General features: G+C 38.0%; 1 protein-coding gene across 1 annotated transcript in view; it reads left to right on the top strand.

Moving 5' to 3' along the window:
• The first annotated feature begins 2,423 nt into the window (after positions 1-2,423).
• Positions 2,424-7,189, top strand: part of LOC142201339 (enoyl-CoA delta isomerase 2-like) — a 28,425-nt gene continuing 23,659 nt past the window's right edge. Inside the window, exons 1-2 of the mRNA XM_075272178.1 lie at positions 2,424-2,467; positions 4,919-5,006. Of these exons, the coding sequence (XP_075128279.1) occupies positions 4,956-5,006 (51 nt within the window). The 5' untranslated portion in view covers positions 2,424-2,467; positions 4,919-4,955. The remainder of the gene's footprint in view (positions 2,468-4,918; positions 5,007-7,189) is intronic.

The following is a 7,189-nucleotide window of genomic DNA, read 5'->3' as shown; positions in this document are numbered from 1 at the left end:
GATCGCACCATCCGTCATTGTTTGAGCCAAAGTGGACTTCATGGGAGCCGACCAAGAAGGACACCATTGTTGAAAACAAATCATAAAAAAGCCAGAGTGGAATAAGCCAAACTACATGTTGACAAGCCACAAAGCTTCTGAGAAAATGTCCTATGGACAGATGAGACAAAAATCTAACTTTTTGGCAAGGCACATCAGCTCTATGTTTACAGATGGAAAAATGAAGCAAATCTTGAAAAGAAAATGGTCCCTACTGTGAAACATGGAGGAGGCTTTGTTCTATGTTCTGGGGCTGCTTTGCTGCATCTGACACATGGTGTCTTGGATCTGTGCAGGCTACAATGAAATCTCAAGACTATGAAGGGAATCTAGAGAGAAATGTGTTGCTCAGTGTCAGAAAGCTTGGTCTCATTCGCAGGTCATGGGTCTTACAACAGGATAATGACCCAAAACACACAGCTAAAAACACCCAAGAATGGCTAAGAGGAAAACATTGGACTATTCTGAAGTGGCCTTCTATGAGCCCTGACCTAAATCCTATTGAGCGCCTTTGGAAGGAGCTGAAACATGCCGTCTGGAAAAGGCACCCTACAAACCTGAGACAACTGGAGCAGTTTGTCTATGAGGAGAGGCACAAAATACCTGCTGAGAGGTGCAGAAGTCTCATTGACACTTGCAGGAATCTTGTGATTGCAGCGATTGCCTCAAAAGGTTCTGCAACAAAATATTAAGTTAAGGGAACCGTCATGTCTCTCCAGGCCTGTTTCATCAGATTTATTTTTTTTTTTTTAATTCTGTTGAAGCGAAAAGCAATGTCTGACTTTCATTTGTTCATTTTCATAGAATTTTTATTTATTTTTACCTTGATCAGATCCAAGTTATTTCTGTGACCATTGTGGGTTTTTCTTTCATTAAACGAGGGGTAGCAACAATGTTGTCCATGTGTGTATATAAATATTATAAATGTGGGAATGCAGAGAAAGATAAAAAGTTACTGGTTTAAGGCTTAAATGTATTGAATCGCTAAAGGGTTAAAATACACATATGGGACTGGAATTATTAGTCAATAATATTTATTTGAGCCATAAACTTAAAATCTGCAATAAAAAAGTGACACTTTCAGGAGAGTTTTAGCAATTTGAATGACTTATAGGGAGTTAAGAGACTCAAACCTGATGACATGTTCCCTGGTGTGGTGGTACTGGTCCCATGTGTGAGCAATGCATGTACATGTACCATAAACTGTCAACAAAATTGACAATCATGAATGTCATGTCAATAAACATTCACTACCCACTATACCTGTTGGCAATAAATGACCTATAATAATAATAAAGCACAACTACTATTAAAATATAACCTTTTTCAGGGCAGTAAAAATTGTATAGACTTGATCAACATGTGTAAATACACCAAAAAATAGTAAAAAAAAGTGGACACTAGGAAATAATGGCTGGTCAATGATGTATATCTGGGGTAAAATGGTCCAAATTTCCTAGGACCCCACCGATACAGATATGTAACCTCCTCCATATGTACCCAATAACTACCCCCTTTCTCTTTGTATATGTAGCCAAAGTAGTGAGATAACAACCATTGTATTAGGGTAATATAATTTGATTTATCTCTTGATATGCCAATGAAGGCATCAAAATCTGTCAATCACTGGTGCTATCTCCCTTATATCAATGACACATATATCCGCCACTAATTTGAACAAGAGGTAAGTATAATGTAAACCACAAATATATCCAACCAATCCACTTAAAATGAAATATAGGCTGGATAATAATAATAGCAATGGATCCTATGTTATGCCAATACTATATAGACACAAAATCCATAGGATCAATATTATTTTTGCTACTATATCAGGTAACTAAAGGCTAAAGAGTACTATAGTATGGTGTCCAGGGATCAGTCATAAAAAAGACAAACTAGTCTAGTAGTGCATTGGTGGTAGTGTGGGCCAGTTTACAGATTGCCACATTCTAATCCATCCATAGTTACATAAACCGAGCGGATTTTAGGTATCACTACTCCCCTACTACACTACAGGACCCACAATCCGAGACGGTTGGGAGGTATGTCAATGTAATTATTTGTTTGTAGAATTGATATACTTTTAGTGTCCTCTATGCGTAGCATAAACATATCTGGAATAACATAATGACACTCTATTGTTTATATGTGATTTTAACTTAAATTGTGTTTTTGTTCTAAACATTTAATAACGTTATTATAAAAACAGTATTTCTTTACGATAGTAACATAACTCTGTTGTATATTGTGGCTCTTGTATAACATTACACTTGTGGTAACATCTTAGTGCATGCATGTCCCCTTAAATGAAGGCCGCACTGCCTGTTACATGAGTACAGATGTCTCCTCCCCTCTCATGAGTCTCAGCTGCAGGGCAAACATCACACTATGAGTTCACTGCACACACAGAAAAGCGAAGGCAAAGGTAAGACACATTTATATCTGCAAACTACAAACTTCTGCTGACAAAATGGATGTTTCTATGTAATGCACAGAAGAATGACTAGCTTCCTGAAGTTCTCTATACAGCATTGTGAAAGGAATTCACTTCTGTTCCTTCTAAATAGATGTGTTATTTATGTAGTCAGAGGAAAACTGTGTTGCAAACTGAAGTCACAAGATCTGATCATTCGCCAGTTTTTATTCAGGACATTACAATCGCTGCATTTCCTATTAGATATTTAAGGAATTCTAGATTTGTTGCCAGGTAAGCTAGACAAGACTGGGTTGCAGATATGTTTATAATTTCAGATATACACATTAGATGTGTTGTGTGGTGCTTGATACAATTTATTAACCTATATAAACACAGTCTTTTAAGAACATTTATAATCATGGTGCAAAATGTTGGAAGCATCACATAAGAAACGTAGACGAAAATTAGGATTAAGAACTGAAAACCTATAATTTATTTATTCAGTCTTATGAATCGTGGTAGTGATTTCCAGAGTATGGGGGATCTACGGGAGAAGTCTTGGAGGCGGTCATGTGAAGATCAAATTTAGAGCAAAGTGAAGGAAGAGCTCCTTCTGGTTGAGGAGGCAGTGGGAGATTAGGTCAAAGGCATTATTATTTTTGCTTATTTATATAGCACCATTAATTCCATGGTGCTTTACATTTGAGGGTTTATATATGGTACACAAAATATACAAACACATATAATACTAACAGTGACCGACTAGCACAGTGTAATAGAGGGCCCTGCCCGTGTGGCCTTATAATCTATGAGGGAAGAGGGATAGAGACAGTAAGTGAGGGTATAGACTGTTCAGAGGGTGGTGTGGTGACCATAGTGTTATTGGAGGTTGTAGGCCTTCCTGAATAGGTGAGTCTTCAGGGCCTTCTTGAAGCCTGTGATTGTGGGGTCAGTCTTATGTCTTGGTAACGAGTTCCAGAGTATGGGGGATGCATGGGAGAAATCTTGGAGACGGTTGTGTGAAGAGCGGATAAGAGCAGAGCGGAGTAGGAGGTCTCTTGTCTCTAACAAATTCTCTGAAAAGCACCCACCAAGTGGGTACAAAACACATCGGGAAGAGAGTTAAATAGCATTTGATAGGGATTGATGTGGAACCAGCCTTGTTAGGGCCAGGGTCTTGTTACTTTGGGGTCTAGGGAGACATTAGGGTCAAATCCCTCTCACACCCCCACAGTGATTCTATTTTTAAGGATAGTTCCACCTTTGTATCTCTTTAGACAACCTATATGGTAAGAACGTTCCATATTTTATGGATTTTGTTTTGGTTTTGGGACTCGTAATCTTACTTTTTTAACTGTGGCAATAAATGTTGAAGTTTTAATAATCATAGGGATCCCTTCTTATAGTTCTTAGAATTGAAAATACTTCAAAGTAAACCTTCTTAAGGGTAACGCCAAACACGCAGCTGTGAACCTGTTCTCTAAAATCTTGTTCAAAATGTCCTGTACTTCTATTACCCAGTCTTGGCTATTAACAGTGAATAAGCTATAAACAAAAAAAATCAAGCAATCTATTAAAAAAAAGAGTAGCTGCATACATTCCCACTCATTTTGCAGCCATATTTTAGCGCATTGTCACAGCCTTACCCTAAAATTGCAGGCTGATGTGGCCTTATAGTTTCAGTAGCATACTTGTATATATGGCAAAATGACACATTGTTTCTCGTTGTATATCACGATCACTCAGAGTTTGTATTGTATATAACATTTTCATGTTTGCAGTGAGTAAAGATTATATGCCCAGATTTTTATAGGCAAAAATATGTAATACAAGTAGGAAAGTGAATGAGAATTTAAGAAACCATCCAAATTCTGTGAAAAAATTAGTTGACCTGTGGTGCAGATAATACACAGTATAAATTTTTAATATTCTGCTTTCTCACTTGTCTCATTGTCTGATGCACTTTCCTATATAGTAAAGAATAAACGGTAGGCTAACCCATAGACACCAAAGGAGTTTTGGTCTCCATTAGGTGAATGAAGACATATGTCACAACACACCATCCTAGCAAGTGGACATGGCTGCTGCTGGGGTAATTCATTCCACTTACTTAGTCTTGCATTCACCCTTTAATCAGCCTGCAAATCACACCCCAACACAGTCCACACACCCCAATACATGCTGCGACTACCTTCTGATTTTGGTGTGGACGTTAGAAACCCCCTCACATTTGCACACATCTCTGACATTCACATGGCACACATGACAGCAGATCATTACTGAAACAGGGGCTACACTCAGCAACATCTCTTATCAGATTTTTAACACGATTATAATATAATATTCTATGTAAGTTAAATATTACATGTAGAACCTGTAAACTTTGATCTCTGATCAATGTCTGTAAAATCTAAGCTACTGTGAACGCTATTTATTAATATGTGAACTCTCTGAGTTTAGGGCACTAAGGAGTCAGCGTGAAAGCCCTCATAGAAAAATGACAGAACTTCAGCGTTCATTGAGAAACTCCATAAACTGTTTTTCAAAGGTAAGAAACTAGTTCCCCAGGTGTGTCATTCCTTACCTTTTCGAATGTTATGCGCTATGACAAGACAAAAGCTAATCCTTTTCTAAATAACATAAAATTAATGCATTTGTTCATAACAACGGGCAGAAAATTAATTTCGGCTCCTGAAAGTACATAATGGTCTCCTACGCTCTATTGACTCAATGACTGCAGAGTTTCAAAACCCCTCTGGCATTGAGATCAGCACAATAGCTGTGCCCCACCTGGAAGCTTCATGACATGGGTTTTCATGCACAATATTAAGCATTGGATGGCGTGGTATAAAGCGTACCATCATTGGACTCTGGAAAAGAGGAAAAGTTCTATGGCAAGACAATTCACACCTGTCTGTAAGTGTGATAGACAAGTCTGGCTTTGGCAACTGTTAGGAGAATGTTATCTGCCGAACTGTATTGTGCCTATTGTAAATCTTGGTCAAAGAGGGATAATACTACAAGACTGTCTTTTAAGGGTTAATCAAGGACCCTTAGTTACAATGAAGGGATATCTTAATGCTAGAAAGAAATCTTGGACAATTGCACACTTCCGTCTTTTTTTAGAACAATTTAGAGCCCTGACTACATGGTACAGATGAGTAAGTTTGTTATGGATGAGCTTGACTGGCCCACTCAGAGTTCTGATTTCAACCCATAAAACACCTTTGTATTAAACTAGAATATTGATTTCTAGTCAAGCCTTCTCCTCCAACATCAGTGTCTGACCTCACAAATTCACTTCTGGGTGAATGTGCCAAAATTCCCAGACACATCTGTAGAAAGCCTTCCCAGAGGCGGTCAAGCTGCTTTAGCTTCAGGTAGGGACCAACTCCATATTAATGCATATGTGTTATAAAAGCTCCTATCGGTGTAATGTATATGCATTACAATACGTTTGTCCATATAGTGTATGTTATGTATTTCTTTTTTTTTTCCTTTTTTTTTTTTGCTTTTTCATGTGGTTTTGCTTTTATTATATCCATTACTATTTGGTTACAAATAAGATTAGGTTCACACTTTACAGTTTATTGTTCAGAATGAATATGTAAGGAAAACAGGTTTGTTTGTTTTTTTGTAGTAGTAGTGTCATAGCACATCTATTTTACAACCTATATGTCACAGGCTGTACTAAAATATGAGCAATGATTTATGGATACTTTACTTGAAATACAAGTCCGGCAAACTTATACAGTCCTATGAAAAAGTTTGGGCACCCCTATTAATTTTAATCATTTTTAGTTCTAAATATTTTGGTGTTTGCAGCAGCCATTTCAGTTTGATATATCTAATAACTGATGGACACAGTACTATTTCAGGATTGAAATGAGGTTTATTGTACTAACAGAAAATGTGCAATATGCATTAAACCAAAATTTGACCGGTGCAAAAGTATGGGCACCTCAACAGAAAAGTGACATTAATATTTAGTAGATCCTCCTTTTGCAAAGATACCAGCCTCTAGTCGCTTCCTGTAGCTTTTAATCAGTTCCTGGATCCTGGATGAAGGGATTTTGGACCATTCCTCTTTACAAAACAATTCAAGTTCAGTTAAGTTTGATGGTGGCCGCGCATGGACAGCCCGCTCTCAAATTATCTGAAAACAAAGATTGTTCAACATAGTTGTTCAGGGGAAGGATACAAAAAGTTGTCTCAGAGATTTAACCTGTCAGTTTCCACTGTGAGGAACATAGTAAGGAAATGGAAGACCACAGGGACAGTTCTTGTTAAGCCCAGAAGTGGCAGGCCAAGAAAAATATCAGAAAGGCAGAGAAGAAGAATAGTGAGAACAGTCAAGGACAATCCACAAACCATCTCCAAAGAGCTGCAGCATCATCTTTCTGCAGATGGTGTCACTGTGCATCGGTCAGCAATACAGCGCACTTTGCACAAGGAGAAGCTGTATGGGAGATTGATGAGAAAGAAGCTGTTTCTGCAACCACGCCACAAACAGAGCCCCCTTAGGTATGTAAAAGCACATTTGGACAAGCCTGTGGACTGTTGAACCAAAGATTGAGTTGTTTGGTCATACAAAAAGGCGTTATGCATGGCGTCCAAAAAAAAACAGCATTCCAAGAAAAACACTTGCTACCCACTGTAAAATTTGGTGGAAGTTCCATCATGCTTTGGGGCTGTGTAGCCAATGCCGGCACCGGGAATCTTGTTAAAGTT

The sequence above is a fragment of the Leptodactylus fuscus genome, chromosome 4 (genome assembly GCF_031893055.1).
Source record: "Leptodactylus fuscus isolate aLepFus1 chromosome 4, aLepFus1.hap2, whole genome shotgun sequence".
NCBI classification, from domain to species: Eukaryota; Metazoa; Chordata; class Amphibia; order Anura; family Leptodactylidae; genus Leptodactylus; species Leptodactylus fuscus.
Note: the sequence above shows the minus strand (reverse complement) of the source record. Positions and strands in the feature narration are given on the sequence as shown.